The sequence below is a fragment of the Bos indicus x Bos taurus genome, chromosome X, assembly GCF_003369695.1.
Source record: "Bos indicus x Bos taurus breed Angus x Brahman F1 hybrid chromosome X, Bos_hybrid_MaternalHap_v2.0, whole genome shotgun sequence".
Taxonomy (NCBI): Eukaryota; Metazoa; Chordata; class Mammalia; order Artiodactyla; family Bovidae; genus Bos; species Bos indicus x Bos taurus.
The window spans coordinates 17,706,074-17,722,572 of record NC_040105.1 but is presented as its reverse complement, the minus strand read 5'-3'; the positions used below and the strand labels follow the sequence as shown (position 1 = coordinate 17,722,572).

General features: G+C 41.5%; 1 protein-coding gene across 8 annotated transcripts in view; it reads left to right on the top strand.

The window, feature by feature from the left end:
• The window catches only part of SH3KBP1 (SH3 domain containing kinase binding protein 1), a 333,390-nt gene that overhangs the window by 167,502 nt on the left and 149,389 nt on the right, over positions 1-16,499 (top strand). For 5 of the 8 annotated variants that reach the window (XM_027533395.1, XM_027533396.1, XM_027533399.1 and 2 more), the window contains one exon: positions 9,291-9,420. In XM_027533395.1, coding sequence (XP_027389196.1) covers positions 9,291-9,420 — 130 coding nt within the window. Of the gene's footprint in view, positions 1-9,290; positions 9,421-9,945; positions 10,006-16,499 lie in introns of all 8 variants that reach the window. The other 3 variants (XM_027533394.1, XM_027533391.1, XM_027533393.1) reach the window with 1 other exon arrangement.

The following is a 16,499-nucleotide window of genomic DNA, read 5'->3' as shown; positions in this document are numbered from 1 at the left end:
AAAAAATCATCAAGAAAGGGAATAGTTGTGTGAATTAAGGTATATTATCCAGCTAGAAGATTGTGAAGCCTTTAAGATGGTAAATACAGAAACCTTTATATTTATTACGATACTGTGTGTTGTAATTATCTGCTATATTCCACTAACCTGAGAGCTTTTCAACAGCTGGGATCTGGTTCTTCTCTATCTTTATATTCATAGTACATGGAATAGTGCCTGAAACCTAACACATACTTTAATCAATGCTTGCTGAATAAGTAAATGAATACATGGAAGTATGAAAAGTTTTTTTTTTCAAAATAAATGAATAGATCAGTCACAAAATTACATTCACTAGGAGCAGTTGAATATAATTGTCTGAAGTCTATCTCAATGCATGTGATCGCAGACAGAAAGGGCCCCAGAATTGAAAGTGGATCTGCCATAGAAGATGGTTTTCCCTTTAATGTTGTAATAATACTGTAAGAAATACAAATCAAGATAAAAGTTCTTAATAAATTTCTGGAATTATTGCTGAGTCTCATCTGTCTGTTGACTCCAGGGGAACCAAGTGAGGGTTGCTAAGGGAGAGGGATGATTGCAGGGCTGGTGTTCTCCTTTCCTGGAAGAAGAGCTTCACCACCCTCTGTGGGCCCAGCCTCTTTACCATCCATGCCCGTTCAGTGCTAGGCTTCGTCCTGGGCTTGCCTCAAGTAGGAAAAAGGAAAACTAACTGGGTAGCCTCTGCTATTTCTGTAAAACAAAGCATAAACATTTACCTTTTAATCCATATTTTAAAATTATATCACCAGAAGTTAATTTCCCTACTTTTGAAGTTTATTCTAATATTGCATTATCTTATAAAGTCTGTCCTTTTCTCCTATAACAGATGTTATATAAATGCCAGTAGGTTTCTACTGTCTAATGCCACTGAAGACTAAAAACAAAATAAAAATCCCAAATAAACAAAATCCCTTAAATCACAGGAGCAGGTTATGATAAGACCATAGTAATAGCTTTGCAATACTATAGTATCAATCTGTTTGCCAAGAGAAAGATAACATATTGTGTATGTGCATATAGATTATATTTTTATTGATAAATTGATTCATAGATTAATTCTACAGTGTTACAAAGCTGTAACAAATACAAACACAAAGTGTTACAAATACAAACACATGCCCCTACTTCCCCCCTGCCCCTAAGAGACAATTCCTAGGATTTTGAATATATCGACCAGTTCTTGAGAACAGTTGAAGCAGGTAGAGAATCCTAAAAAATGATATACTTATATCTTAACATGTAGAAGTGAAGTGAAGTTGCTCAGTCGTGTCCAACTCTTTGCGACCCCGTGGATTGTAGCCCACCAGGCTCCTCTGTCCATGGGATTCTCCAGGCAAGAATACTGGATTGGTTGCCATTTCCTTCTCCAGGAGATCTTCCTGACCCAGGGATTGAACCCGGGTCTCCCGCATTGGAGGCAGATGCTTTAACCTCTGAGCCACCAGGGAAGTCCATCTTCACATGTAATCTTAGCTTAAAAATGTATATTCATCTGCCTTTTAGGGCCAGGGCGTTTTCCTAAACTATGTATTTGTTGGTTTGAGCTCCACCTTCTCTGCATCCATGATGCATCCTCTACTATTCCCACTGTTTTTTCTAAACTTTTTGGAAGTAGGAGTGTTACACTAAGTGGCATATAGGATCCTAGTTCCCCAACCAAGGATCGAACCTGGGCCCCTTGCCTTGGAAGCACAGAGTCTTAAATATTGGACTACCAGGGAAGTCCCACCACTGGTTTCCTTGAAGTGGATTGAGGACAACTTAAGGGAAGCAATGAGCATTAATAATTCTTCTAAAATTCCACACTCCCTCACCTCCCAAACTTTTAGCTGTCTTTTCTATACCTAATTTGGCACCATGTTTTTAAACCTTCAAATTACGATCATATTCCTTCTCACCACTAGCCTTTTGTCTTCAAACCTACGTATTTTGTACTCTTTAACCGTGTTGTGTGCTGGCAGGAAGAGCAGTGAACTGGAGCAGGTCTAGGGGGACATGGCCCTGACCCTTGGTGAGGGGGGCAGCACTTCTGGCTGAAGTTACCAGCTCAGCCTGGATGGGTCTCTGCAGCGTGGCCAGAGGAGAAATGGAGAGTGTGGGGCGGTCCAGGGATGAGTGGGGCTGGCAAAGTGAAGGTCACTCAGGAAAGTGCTTCTGCCTCCTGGCTGGGGAGCAGTCAGTGGCCTGCAGGGAGGACAGAAGTTCTTGTGAAGTTAATGGGACTTCACTTTCCAAAAGGAAAGCTAGCAGGCTAAATCCCTGGTAGGCATTTTTAAGTACACAGTTGTGACATTTCTGTCTGGAGTGGGGCGGACTGGTCATTGCAGTCTAGACTAGCCTGTAGACTAACCTGTAGCCAGTCTCTGTGTGTGTGTTCCAATAAAGCTTTATTTACAAAAATAAGAGCCAGACTTGCCCCTGCTCCCCTGGCAAGAGGTTCCCCACCCTTCATTCTACACTTGCAGAGAAGGCCAGTGGGATGGGATGGGGAAGCTGATGTTTATAGGGTATTTACCACATGCCAGGGCACTGTGCTAGTACCTTCATACATGATATTTCATTTGGTCATCACAGAAATCACTGGAAGGTGTGATCAGTATTTGTATTTTGTAGCTGAGGAAACTGAGGCTCAGAGAGGTTAAGAAACTTGACTGAAGTTGCTCAGCTGTTAACAGGATCTGATATGTAGCTGTTTTGAAGGATAGGACTTTCAAGCATTGCTGAAGGATGTCTGTAAGAGCCGTGCCAGAAACCCTTGCCACTGTCAGGAAAATCGTGGCTATATTGCTCTCTCTCATTGGACAGCATTTGCTTAAGTCTTAAATATGTATCATATATATTTTCTTAAGTCATTACCCTATAGGTTTTTTTTTGAGGGACCCCTCTCATGTGGAATAGGCTTGTTCTGAGAAGAATAAGGGGAGGGGATAAAAATCAACTTCTTCTTGGTATGGTCCTGCCCAGAGAGGTAATCAGACAAAGAGATGTAGCAATTTGGGAAAAATGTTGACTTGGGCATTTAGAACCTAGATAACGCTTTTTTACAGTTGGCACAACCAGCTTCCCATGTCCCCAGATCAACAAGTATGGTTATTTAAAGCAATGGAAATAGAAAATAATGTAGGTATTTATGGCTTCAGAAAGTGGTTCCCTCAAAAATATTTTTTCCCACAAATTCCACAAATAGAAAAAATGTTTTCCAGAAACAATTTGTATTTTTTCAGCAGTATTCAAAGGGTAAAACCATGTCTAAGCACATTTACATTAAGTTCTTAGAAAAGGCAAAACCAATCATAGGTGATAGAAGTCAGATTAGTGCTTGCTTGGAGGTAGATTGACTAGGAAGGAACACAAAGAAATTTTTTGGAGCGATAGAAATGCTCTGTATGTTAATAGAAGTATGGGTTGCATGGGTGTATGCATGCATTTATCACAACTGTTTGACTTTTACCATTAAGATCTGTAAATTTAAATGAATTATATCTCAATTTAAAAACTTTTTAAAAAGTATCTTGATGCTTTTCTAGCTTAAAAAAATTTCTAAAATATTTCCCCCTACCTCTCATAGGTAGGAGAAATGACTGTTATTGTAATTCTCATTTAATCATTTCTGAATAAATTTTTTAAATTGAGACATGATTGACATATAACTATACTAATGTTAGGTGTACAGCAAAATGATTTGATATATGTATATATTGCAAAAAGATCTCTCCAGTGAGTTTACTTAACATCCGTTACTACACATAATTACAATATTTTTCTTGTGATGAAAACATTTAAGATCTCTCCTAGCAATTTTCAAAAACACAATACAGTGTTATTAATTATATTCACTATGCTGTTCATTGTTTCTCTTATTTCACTTAGCATAAGGCCTTCAAGGAACAAGAAAAAGTATAAGCTATTTCCAGAGTTAGTAGAAGAAAAGAAATAACAAAGATCACCAGAAATAAATGAAGTAGAGTCTAAAAAGACAATAGAGAAGATCAACGGAGCTCAGACCTGGTTTTTTGGAAAGATAAAACAGACAGCTCTTTAGCTAGATTCACCCAGAGAAAAGAACTCCAATAAATAAATCAGAAGTGAAAGAGAAGTTACAACTGATACAACAGAAATATAGATGATCATAAGTTGCACATGAGTTTGGGTGAACTCTGGGAGTTGGCGATGGACAGGGAGGCCTGGTGTGCTGCGATTCATGGGGTCACAAAGAGTCGGACATGACTGAGCAACTGAACTGAACTGAGCTGAACTGGAGAGACTGTTATGGGCAATTATATGCCAACACATTGGCCAAGCTAGAAGAAATGGGTACATTCCCAGAAACATAGAAACTACCAAGTATTAATAAGTTTTGATGAAAATTTGAGCGATCTTGAGATGTGGGCCTTTCCTTAGAGCTCAACTTGTAACCATGTTTCTTTCTGGGAAGAATGGCAAAACAGCTCTTGAAACAATGAAACACAAGTACCCATTTGCTGTGAGCTTTGCCCTCCCCCATGCTTCCCTTCTCCTTCACACTGGCCTCTCCAGTGAGCTTTTTTAAACATTTATTTATTTGGCTGTACCATGTCTTAGTTGTGGCACTGGGATCTTCAGTCTTCATTGTGGCATGCAGGATCTTAGTTGCAGCATGCGAGCTCTTGGCTGTGGCATGTGGGATCTAGTTCCCTGACCCGGGCCTCATACATTGGAAACACAGAGTCTTAGCCACTAGACCACTGGGAAAGTCCCCTCCGGTATACTTCTGACTGGGGTTTGGGTAACAAAGGGCAATTGGATGTGAAAAGCTATAGCAACCCTTAAATGGACCTTTCCTGTCTTGCTGCTTATACCCTGAAGTAGATTTTAGACTTGGTGAATCTGTTGTTCCCCTCCTTGGTACAGTTGAGAGGGAAAACTTCAACAGTAATGTAGGAACTACAGGCATATCTCAGAGACATTGCAGGTTGGGTTCTAGACCACTGCACTAAAGCAAATATTGCAATAAAGTGAGTTACAGTAATTTTTCAATTTGCAGTACATATGAAAGTTATGTTTATATTATCTTATAGTCTATTAAGTATACAATAGTATGATGTCTAAATTGCTTAAAAAAATGCTCACCATCATGTGAGCTTTTGGGTCATTTACTTTTCACTTTCATGCATTGGAGAAGGAAATGGCAACCCACTCCAGTGTTCTTGCCTGGAGAACCCAGGGATGGGGGAGCCTGGTGGGCTGCCATCTATGGCGTCACACAGAGTCGGACACGACTGAAGTGACTTAGCAGCAGTAGTAGCAGTAACATCAAAGATCACCAGAGATCAGTGTAACAAATATGATACTACTGAAAATGTTTGAAATATTCAAAAATTACCAAAATGTCACACAGAGACACAAAGTGAGCAAATACCGTTGGGAAAATTGGTGTTGATAGACTTGCTTGAGGCAGGATTGCCACACACCTTCAGTTTGAAAAAATGCTGTATCTGTGAGGCACAGTGAAGCAACATGCAGTAAAATCGATGCACCTGTGTTCTGAGTAACTGGGGTCACCTCTGTATTCCCAGGCATCCCCTTCAGTGCTTTGAAAATGTTGCTAATGTTTATACGAGTTGGGGAGCTAGAGATGGAGGTGTAATTCTCCCAGCCTCTTCTGCAACTTGGAACAGGGCTAAGAGCTGAAAACTACTTCCATGGGCCTTGAACCCACTTAGATGCTGGTGACTGTGAAGACTTACGAAGTGCACGGCCCACAGACACAATGGTCTAAGTGGTTTTACTGCATCTTTCTTTCTCAAACACTGCCATGTAAAGCTGCCCTGCTCCCAGCTCTGGGACACAGCCGTGGGCTCCAAAGCTGGCAGGGTTGGTCTTGGAGGTACAAGGGGTTTGTTCTCAGCCTGGAAGCCCAGGCCTGCAGAAGCCTGCTGATACTTGTGTGTTGGTGCAGAGAAGGTTGGTGTCTGTCCCACCTGAATACTTTCTTTGGGAAAGAAATCATAAGCCCCTGGTAACATCCATAATCCTCACTTTATTACAAAGGGATGCATTCCTTTCTCTCTTTAAATATAGAAACATAAGCATAAGCAACCTGATTTCTAAGCAGGTGGTGTGCAGACTCTGCATGTTCCACTCTTGTAGAAGATTCTCAAGGATGGAATCTTTGTTTTGTTCACTGATGAATCTGTCCTGAGGTCCTAGGGCAATGCAAAATAGGTGCTCATTAAATATTGGTGAAATTGGGAGGGGCACACAGGCCTGAGTGTGGTGTTACCTAATAAGAACAGCGGGCAATATAGTTAGGGTCTCCTGGTCCATTTTGCTTCTCACAGAAGGGAAAATTCCTTTTGTGGAGGAATCAGGGCTTCATAGCCCCCCATGGAGGATTTCTCCTGGTTGATTTCCCTGCCATCCATTCATTTATCCATCCAACCATTCATGAATGACTGTAATCCTCATGGGCTTCAGTGTCCTCATCTTGCTGCAGGAAGTCAAACTGGAATATCGCTGAAGAGGGATCATGTGAGGGTGGGGATCATTAGTCTCCTATCTCCAGCCTGAATCTTGCAAACAGAGCAGTAGTCTGTAGGAGGAAATAGCACTGAGCAGCTCTCTCTGCTGCTGGGTACAGACACGCCCTCCATGGCGCCTGTAATGGGAAGTGTACCCCCCTGGGCAATGAGCGGTGGTTTGATTGTCTGCTCCTCTGTGCGCTGCAAGGCTAATGATAGGCATCTGCCAGTTCCCTTTTGGCCTCTCCTTTCAGACTGTGCTGTGACAGGGCTGCAGGCATATGGGGGTGTGGTGAGGTGAAGACACCCCTGTTTTCCCAGCAGGCAGCCTGCCGAGCCCACACATCAGGAGCACTTCCTTCAGGGATCTCGAGCTGGAGCCGCTTATTACTGGAACGGGAGCATTTTAGATACTGTCAAAGTGAATAAAACAGAATTGGCCCAGCTGCCCTGCACTGTTGGGGATGGCGACAGGAGCTGCTCATTTGCGGTCCGTGCCCTTGGTTTCTCCCTCCTGCCCTGCGATTTCTGGGAGAAAGAAGGTCATTTTATGGTTCCTTATTCAGGACAAACACAAAGGACCCCATGCTACAAATTGTGCAACTGTTTATATTCAGGGTTATGACAAAGCTTCCTAACCATTCTAATCCTATAAAAAGCTCCTTGAAAGAATAATACGTATCAGTAGAGTTGACATAGAAACATGGAATGAGTTCAGCGGAAATGCTATTAAATGCTGTGATTTGGTATTGAATAGGGACAGTCATGCATAAGTGCTGTTGTCTGAATTCTTCCCTGAAGATTCTGTGATCACGCAGATGTAATGTCCACTCTGTGAGTCTAGATATCCCAGGAGTTCTCTAACACATGCTCTAAATGCCATTCTGGTTGTCTCCATTCTGAGGCTCCGTCAGCGTTCCCCTGAATATCTCGCATTTACCTTCCCCTACTTATACCTGATATTTCTACTCTTTAAGGCCAACCTTAACTTTGATTCCTTTTTTTCTCCAAGTCTTCCTTTAGCATTCCAGATCTCGATGAGCTCAACTTTGTGTAACACATTTGGTTTGTGCTAGGTCATGGTGTTTTCTTATCTCTTTACCTTGCATTTGCTAGGTTTTTGTCACTCCCACCCTCTGCCATCTTTAAACCACATGCCCTTTCTACCTTGATTGATTGTCACCTTCTTGAGGGGAAAAAAAGAACATGTCCTGTACAGTCCTGTGTCCCTAGCCCCTAGTGTAGTATCATAATACATCTATTTCTAACACATCAAGTGTACCCATCATGCAGTTGTGCAAATAGGAAAGTCAGAGTTCAGTCAGTAGGAAATCTGAACGATCACACAACTGCTAAGTTTCAGAATATGATTTGAATGGGCTTTTGACTCTTAATTTTATTTTCTGTTTTAATTATTTAAGCTTTTAAATTATATTTGTTGATTTGAGTAGGTAATATGTGCACATGGTTAAAATTTTTTTTCAAAGTTTCTAGGTCTCTTTCTAGTATACCACACCATTACTGGTAACTGAATACTTCATAGTTCTCAAAATGCTCTGTTATTTTCTTCCAAGAAGCCAGTTCACAGTTCTCACTTCTGCTCTTCTATTAGTGGCTTCATCACAGAAACTTAGGATGATTTTTTTTAACCCTTCTCTCACTCAGCTCAGCTAGTTGGTTGCTGCAGACCAGCAGATCCCTCATAGATCCTCAAATCTGTCCATGCCTTGTTCATTGTCGCCCCTCCCCAGATCTAGCCTTCATTCTCCCACCCAGGTCACTGCAGTCTGACTGCCCTCCCTACCTCCCTTCATCCCATATCAGTTCATCTCAGGGTAATCTGAAACCTTCCAGAAACCTGCAGAGGGTCCTTCTACTTTCTGATCAAGTTCTTATTCCATAGATTCTTAAGCAGTTTTTGTTAGGCTGTCTGGTTAGTTTTGGTAATCTGGGAAAGCCATTCTCAGTTTTTAAATACTAGCAACATATGCATAATATAAAACACATATGGCACAGTGGTAAAGAATCCGCCTGCCAATGCAGGAGATACAAGAGATGCGAGTTTGATCCCTGAGTCAGGAAGATCCCCTGGAGGAGGAAATGACAACCCACTCCAGTATTCTTGCCTAGGGAATCCCATGGACAGAGGAGCCGGGTGGGCTACAGTCCATGGGGTCACAAAGAGTCAGAGATGACTGAGCATGCACACACATAAAACACATAAGATTACCAAGGGAGCCATTGTGGTATATTAATCTATGTGTACTTGTTTGTTAGAATTTCTTATTAATACATTAAATAACAAGGTCTCCCAGCAGCTGTGATAACTACCACCACTTCAAAGTAGTGATGAGTGCAAACGATATCTTGAAATACCCACAGTATCTATGATGCGATATGAAAATATTATTTCGTTGGTGTCAAATCACAGGTTCTTCTCTTAGTCTGGTATGTTACCTATATTCCCAGTCAAAGGAGATGGCAAATTTCAGTTGGAGGTTAGTGAAAATAAAGTGTTAATTCTTTTCCACTTGCGTTTATGGTCCCTGGGTTAAACCCCTTCCTGTGCCTGAATCTCGAGGCTCTGTGAGGTCTGCCGTCTCATTCCCTGTTCCCTTGGAAGCTTTGGGTCTCGCAGCTCTCCCTGCATGAGCTTTGCACTTGGCTCTATACAGAGGGGACAGAAAACTGGGAAACACCACGTCTAACCTGAGTCCTGCCTCTGTTCTTCTGTTCACATGTGTGCAGGTAGAAGAAGGATGGTGGGAAGGTGTTCTCAATGGAAAGACTGGAATGTTTCCTTCCAACTTCATCAAGGAGCTGTCAGGGGAGTCAGATGACCTCGGCATTTCCCAGGATGATCAGCTCTCCAAGTCAAGTAAGGAAGTCCTCCCACCACACAGGAGAGGGTAGGGGCACCCACGGGTGCCACTGTAGCCTCCCCTCTGTTCCTTGGCCTTCGCTAAGTGACTGTGACAGAAGCTCATGAGTATTTTCCTGGCTCTGCTGCCTTAACCCACCGTGGTTTAGTAGGTGTATCACTGTAAGTGTGTGACATTCACAGACGCACACTATTAATATCTTTGGATAGGTGACTTTCGACCTTCCCACTCCCCCATGGATGGCCCAGGTTGCCGTACCTCTGTATACTTCTCAAGTGTCACTCCCTGCAAGTTGATAATTATTTTTAAGATGAATCAAATGAGATTGTTGATATTTCACAGCGTCTCTTGAGGAACTTAGAGAAAACGACACACACACACACACAACATCATTGGTGGGGAGAAGAATGATGTTCAGGACACACGTGGGCCAAGCCAGCTGAGGGTCCAGCCCCACGTCAGGTGAGCACGCGTGTCCTACTGCAATGGTGAGAACGAACTCCAGGTCTTTTTCTCTCCAGGGCCTGAAGCTCTCCTCCCTCCAGCTTCTCTGCTGCCCTTTCCAGCTCACGGAGCAAAAGGTCAGGCCCGGGAAGCTTTGTTCTCCCAGTCGCTAACCCAACTTCCTTATGTGAGCGTCTATGTACCTCTTGTGCCGTCTTGAGCCGCAGTCGTGCGTGTGAATGTTATAGAGGCGCGACTGTGTCACTACGCTTTGGCACTGGTGGGGGCTGCAGACGTTCCTTCCTAACAAGTAGAGGACAGCTCAGTCCTGTCAAAATAATTCTTAAATTGCTTTCTTTTCCATTTGGAAAAGTCTGACTTGAGTGGTATTTGCCACTTAGTTGTGTCTCTTTTTATTCAACCAGTGGCATGACTGGGCACATCCCTAGTGTGGAGGTAAAGCCATTTCTGGAGTCGTGCTAGGGCCACCTCCTTCACTTGGTGTTTCAGTGGCATTGACTGATCGGCTCAGTGGTGTCCAAAGTCTGGGGCCCCTACCCCTGAACCTCATTCCATCCTGGGATCTATGATAGGAAAGAGAGGAGCTGACTTGGGGGCAAAGGAAGCATCTTGAGACTCCTACATTCTCTGGTTTGGGATAAGGAAATTCTCTGCTAACATAGGCCACCTGATGCGTATGGGCAGGACAGCAGGAAGTGTCCTTGACCCCATGAGACTGGCATTTGCTATGGCTTCCAGATTGCACACGAGAGTTCTCAGTGCTGTGCTTCTCCTGTCAGACACTGGAATAGTGTTGTGACTGGGTCCTGTAATAACAATACTATATCTCAGGGCTATTGTGCATTAGATGGGCTTTCTTGGAGGGAGGACCAAATCAGGTCATCCATCATACCATTATTCCTATGGGTAAGTGTGTTATGAGTTCCCATGGCAAGAATGTATAAAAACCACCTCACCTATAGAAGACCCTCTATAAATGGTCACCTTCATTGTTAATCATGATTAACCCTTGGGACATAGCCTGTTAGTATGTTGAGGCTATTTACACAGCAGTTGGTACTGTGCTCACTGAAGCATTCTCTCTACATTTGGAAATTACTTTGAGATTCCTCTACTGATGCGGAAAAGGAGATTTGGAGAGGTATTGGACCACATCTTTGGGAGAACCTTGACCTCTTGGTGTCCTGCCATGTTAGGTGTGCTTCCAGAGCTGGAGCTCAGAGAACTAATGCCTCCTGTGTTCTTGGAACCGTTGCAATAAACCATCTCCTCTTCCTCCAAGTCAGTAATGTGCATATTTGACCCTGCTTCACTCCTCAGCTCAAAGCACATGGTGCTGGAATTTCTGAGGCAGGAGGTTAGGAGACAGAGTGGAATGGTTCCCCCCATCTCTTAGCCTTTCATCACACACTCAGAAGGGCTGTTTCTCTCAGAGACTGCTGTCCCCAGCACTCTCAGTCAGTTACGAGTCTGCCGTTTCAGGCCTGGGACAGCCTGATAATTCCAGCAGCCATGTTTAGTTTTCACAGGATCTGTCCCTGGTGAGGGGGTTTGAGGCCTCCAGAGAGGCCTGGTTTCCTAACAAGGATGGATGCTTGTGAAAGAAATGCATGGCTTTTGTAATCTTCTTGTATGTGTAGTTAAGGAGAAGAGGGCCTTTCTCTTCATGTCTCTGGCTGTCCATATCCATCCATCCATCCTTCCTTCTTGTCTTCTAGTCTTCATTCAACTTTCATTTAGCCCTTGTTGTTACTAAGATGCTGTACAAGGCACTGAAGGCATACAGAGACAAATCAGTTAGGGTCCCTGTCTTCAGTCAGCTCACATTGAGGAAAGAGGGTGCACAAACCAGCGGCAGTTGAGAAAAGGTGCGCAGGTGCTCAGCTAGCCAGGTGTGTGAGGAAGAGTGAGATACACAGGCAGAGAGAGCCCAGTCCCAGAGGGATGTAGGGACGATGGTGGTCATGAAGGGCTTCAGAGGAAAGCAGATGTGATTATCATGTCCCTAGGGCTTGCTAAATTGAGATCATCCCCTGAAAGAGAAATACCATCTCTCACTGTTCTGACAGGCTGTTCAGTAGCTCTTTACACTGAGATGGTAAAATACATATAATTAGATCAGATCACATGCAGAGATTATGTATACTGGTAGGATTTGTCTACATGGAAACTTTGCTTTTAGAGTGAATCTGCTTATTGTCTATCTCCAGGGAATGGAGTTAGTTTCAGGGTACTTTACTTCATAAAAGAAACACCGTTTTGTTTTGAAATAATTGTAGGGTCATAGAAAGTTGCCAAAAAACCCCCACTGTACAGGGAGGTCCCGTTGAACCCTTTGTGCACTTTGCCCCAGGGACAATATCTTGAATAGCTGTAATACATGCATATTTACTTTTATCATAGAACTGAGAAAGACAAATGGAGTTAATGCACAAAAGATATCTAGCTTTTTACTCTGGTATGAGCTGAGCTGTAGTTAATAAAGGTCTTTGTTAGACCAGTTAGTTTTCACAGAGATTCCATAATTAATACATGGTTCTGGGGGAAAGTCAAACTCATAATGTTTTATACCATTTTGGTAATTTTTAGGGACCCTAGTGATATCATATAAAAATCTTCTCAATTAAAATGCTAGTAGACATTAGGAGAAGGTTTAAAAAAAAAAATATATATATATAAAAGACAGGAAAAACCTGTATCCTGGTATATACGAAGAAAACTTTGTGTTCATGTATCCTTATACATCTCTTTGTTATGCACATAGACACACCTGTATGTGCAGAAACTCATTTGATATTTGTACGCTTCGCATTTCTACTTCTAGAATGTTTTTAGGGATAGTTACTCAGTTGAGTTTTGTCAACCAATGGATGAGTGCAGTTGAAGAAACATTGCATTATATTTATAAAGAAGTGTGCCAGACAGCTTGACACATGGTAGGTATTCAGTAAATGCTTGCTAAATCCTTTCTGACTCTGAGGAGGCGTTTTTAGCTTCAAATGACAGATGCAAATTGCTTGAACTTGCTTTTCTGTAACCCTGGTGTTTTTTCTTTTTGGCCACTCCACGTGGCACACAGAACTTCCCTGACCAGAGATCGAACCTGTGCCCCTTGCAGTGAAAGCAGGGAGTCTTAACCACTGGACCACTGGAGAAGTCCTGCCCTGATGTATTTTTGTATATGGTGGTTGGTTATGAAAATCTATAAACTTTCGATCTTTATTCAGGGTAATCTAATTTATCAAGGAAAGAGTTGCAGCAATTGTATTGGTTGATATGTTGATTTAAACATTTTATCTTGAATAAGAAAATTAATTGTCAGGTAGTAGCAGAAACTTCAGAGAAAGCAATGGCACCCCACTCCAGTACTCCTGCCTGGAAAATCCCATGGACGGAGGAGCCTGTAGGCTGCAGTCCATGGGGTCGCTAAGAGTTGGACACGACTGAGCGACTTCACTTTCACTTTTCACTTTCGTGCATTGGAGAAGGAAATGGCAACCCACTCCAGTGTTCTTGCCTGGAGAATCCCAGGGACGGGGGAGCCTGGTGGGCTGCTGTCTATGGGGTCGCACAGAGTCAGACACGACTGAAGCGACTTAGAAGCAGCAGAAACTTTCTGCTGTGTATTTAATTTGAAGGCACCTTTACCTTTCATAGAATTCCTGAAACTTTTTAAAGGTGCCGTTTCAAAAAGATTTTTCTCAACTCTTTATTATAGAAATGTTCTAACATACACAAATTGAGAGAATAGTATGATGAACCCTTGCATACCTGTCACCCAGCTCCAGCAGTTAGCAGGCTGTGGCCAGCTTATTGCAATTACACCACTGCACAATCCTCCCTCATATTATTTTGAAGCAAACCCCAAATATATAATTTCATCCATAAAAATTTCAATATGTCAATAAAAGGATATCTTAAATACTGTTATCACTCCTAATAGTAACAATAATAGTTGTAATTCCTCACAATAATTACCTATATGGTCAATATTCACTTTCTCCTAATACTCTTCTATTATTTAACACAATTTGTTTGTTTGAATCTGCACCCAAAGAAAGTACATACAATGTAATTGGTTGGTATGTCTCAAGTCTCTGGATCTCTAGGTTCTTCCTCCATGTCACCTTTTTGTTGAAGAAAGTGGGGTCCTTTGTCCATTAGTTCCCCACAGCTTGCCTTTTGCTGATTTCATGTCTGCTGCATCCTTTACTTTGTTGTCCTATAAACTGATAATTAGATCTAGGGCCTTGATTAGATTCAGATTTGAGAGATTTTGGGGGGTAGGGGTAAAAAGCTGCTTCATAGGTGGTGGTGGACAGTGTATTTGGAAGCTCATAATGTCTGGTTCTGTTTCTTTTTGAATATTAGCTACTGATGATTATCACCTACATCTCTTCTCTCATTAGGGCTTGCAAAATGGTTCCAAACAGGAAGGGTTTTTTTTTTTTTTGAAGAATGAAATGGGCTCCCGTGTAAGAGATTAACAGTGAAAAAAATTGATTTTTAAATTAGATTAGATTAAAAATTAAATTAGATTCTTAAAAAACAAAACATCTAAGGGTTTACTTGTGTGGGCAAGGTCTTATGTCAGGGATGGAAGGGAATTGAGAGCTCTAATGTGCTGTCAGTGTGAACACTAAAGCCCAGTGAGATGGAGTCTGGGGTGTGTCCTGGCTTCTGAGGCCACCATATAGGTGAGCCTTCCTGCCTGTACTTTGCACGCACTTCAGTTTTGCCTCTCCTTACGGCCTGTAGTTTACCCTTTCACAGAGCACGTAACAAATTTCAAAGCTGAGTACAGTTTAACTTATTTCATCTAATTATCACAGATTATGATGAATTAATTACCTTTTCAGTGACAATTTTGCATATGCAAGTATTGACTAAATGATGTGAAATAGAACTGATTATGAATTATATTGATATTATATTATGGTATTAAATTATAATCAGAAAGTATCTTGATCTATAAGATTTATTTGGATGTAGAGGCAAAGAAATCCAGATATGACTATTGTCCAATTTCAATTTCATGCATACTTCATTTGCTTCACATTTAAGATATGTGACTCTCCTATTTCTAACATCTTTTTGATATTATTTAATTTCTTAAGTGTATGAAATAATTGTAAAACTAAAAAGCATTCCTGTTTTTCTTTTTAAAGAAAACATTGTTTAGCTACAGAAATGTTTTAAGCTTTTTCCCATAGTTTTTAGAGGGAGAAAGTTTGCATTTTCTTTCTATAACCCTTAATAACCATGATATTTGAGTTTTAATTGGTTTTCTTATTTTCCTGATTCCTTATTTTTGAATTATAAGTTCAGATACTTTAGTGACTTGTCAAGTGAAGACAAAGACGGTGGCCTTTTAAAACTTAGGCCAAACCACCCCCATGATATAGAAATATTTGTTTTCATTAGCTGTGAGAAATGGATTACTTAATGCCCCATGCCTTATAAAAACTAAAGCCAGGCTGGTATCCACCATGCTTTGGTATTTGTATACTTTTTTATTTTTAATATTAAATGATATTTGTTTTGTATATGATGTTCTGGTGGCAGGAAGGAGCAATTAGCAAATTGATGAAATAGAGTTTCAGGCAAAATTAGATGCTAGTGTAAGCATATGATTTTGTGTTGAAATTGAAAAATCCTTCCCCTTTACAGAGTTTTCTGCCTTCAAATACTAATATTTAATAGTAGAGTATCCCCCCCACCTCATAAAATAAATAGCACTCATATTCATGGCCTTTCCATGGCCCATCTCTCTTGTTCTTTAGATGGAATGTGTGTGTCCTTGCTCACCCCCAGCCCAGGCTCCTCTTCCAGTCATCTCGCTGCCAGTGGATGGGGGCACCTTTATAGAAATGCTTGGCCATTCAGAGACAGAAGCGCCATGTCTACCTCATTGATTCTCAGACTTGGTCCTGGAGAAGAACAAAGGGAGGTTCTCTTGTACTTGGAGGAAATTGAAACACTGGAGTACTTTTTTGAAAATAATTGAAAAATTGTTCATTGAAATTCTGATTTCTTTTTCTTTTTGTGACACCAAGAGGACTGCTGCCATTCAGTTCTTGGATGGGGGGAATCTGGCTCACAAGAGAGCTGTACTCCTTAGGAGTAATGTTACCTTAATGATTGAAGTTAAGCAGGATAAAAATTCACCCAAATAAAAACCAGCCACTGTTACTTGCTCTGCTTTGTCATCAAGTCCTTAAGAGCTACAAGTCTAACGAGAACATCTAAAACACTTGTTTCTTTGATTCCCCTATGTAGCCAGTGATTTGAATGTCTAAGTTTTTGCTTTAGTTAGTTGGAGCACATCTGTCAAAAAGGGAAGATTTCAAAGCAGTCCACCATGTCTGTAGGACACAGAAATTGGCAATACCTGATTCCATTTAATTTGTTGATCTGATCGGTTACAGTTCCTTTCATGTATTAGGAGTGACACGGCCCAGAAGTTAACATGATGGTCCCTAATGGGGTTTCCCATTTTCCTAGAGTGTTTCTAAAAAGTGAGACAAGTTGCTTTCTGTCACTCAGTTTTCCTCTCTGCCTCTTTGTAAACGTAGCCTACCTTTTCATCCTTCGAACTTATTATGAGGGA